The 1,074-nt window shown below is 29.6% G+C and overlaps 1 protein-coding gene across 4 annotated transcripts in view; it reads right to left on the bottom strand.

Moving 5' to 3' along the window:
- LOC106873483 (synaptotagmin-6) overlaps positions 1-1,074 on the bottom strand; it is a 286,327-nt gene that overhangs the window by 8,258 nt on the left and 276,995 nt on the right. Inside the window, exon 9 of one of the 4 annotated variants that reach the window (XR_008263443.1) lies at positions 48-581. The exons of 1 other annotated variant lie outside the window; for it this stretch is intronic. Coding sequence is in view for 1 of the 3 variants with exons in the window: in XM_052965625.1 (XP_052821585.1) it covers positions 577-581 (5 nt within the window). In the remaining 2 variants the exon portion in view is untranslated. Of the gene's footprint in view, positions 1-47; positions 582-1,074 lie in introns of those variants that run through there. 2 more of the 4 variants (XM_052965625.1, XR_001409879.2) reach the window with 2 other exon arrangements.

Here is a 1,074-nt window from a genome sequence, read left to right as displayed (position 1 = left end):
CATACATACATACACAGACAGATGGATAGATAGATAGATAGATAGATACATACATACATACATAGATAGACAGACAGACAGACAGACAGACAGACAGACAGACAGACAGAAAGATAGCTAGCTAGCTAGATAGATAGATAGATAGATAGATAGATAGATAGATAGATAGATAGATAGACAGATATAATGCGCTATTCAACACTCACCTCATCGTTCGACATTTTCATATATATTGCTCAGGTTTCTGTTTCCTGATATATATATGTTACATATTAATATAATAATAATAATGCTGTTACATTGTTAATGTATATTTATTTTTTTATTTTTCGGTTATATATATTTTTTGTTGCTTAACATTTTGTTTTGTATTTTTACCATCTTTTTGCACTTTTTTTTCTTTTCTTTTTACGTTAAGGGATAACAGTACAAAGAACTTTACATATCGGAAGGTGTACAGAACATAGGTCTACATATGAATGCATTGCAAATTTTCTTTTATACAATTTAGTTTCGTATGTAATTACTTTTATTTTTGTTGTTTCGGCTTTGTTCATGGTAAAATTCTACCTGAAATCATTCTAGAAAAGAAAGAAAAAATAATAATAAACACACATATATACACGCAAGGATGAAAATATTACACCAAAAACTGATTATATATTAAGCAGAGGTATGCAGAAAAGAAGCTTATGAACGTGAATATAAAATAACAAAGATGGCTTCACTCGGTTATAGAAAAACGTAAGACAGCGCAATCCATAATTAAATATTGACCATTCTAAAGGCACACACACTCCACCCACACACATAATACAGATGCGCAAGCGCGAGTGCATTATCTGTATGTCTTCTGTTGTTTGAAGATGTGGCCATGCATCAGAATAAGAAGCCAATGGATCAGTCTAAATAATAACTACACTCTACTTTTGTATTGAGTACTTCTAACGTTCGTTATTACAGATATATATATATATGTGTGTGTGTGTGTGTGTGTGTGTATGTATATATATGTATGTATACATATACATATATATATACACATATAAAATATTATATATGTACATATATATA

Source organism: Octopus bimaculoides, chromosome 2 (genome assembly GCF_001194135.2).
Source record: "Octopus bimaculoides isolate UCB-OBI-ISO-001 chromosome 2, ASM119413v2, whole genome shotgun sequence".
Lineage (NCBI taxonomy): Eukaryota > Metazoa > Mollusca > Cephalopoda > Octopoda > Octopodidae > Octopus > Octopus bimaculoides.
Note: the sequence above shows the minus strand (reverse complement) of the source record. Positions and strands in the feature narration are given on the sequence as shown.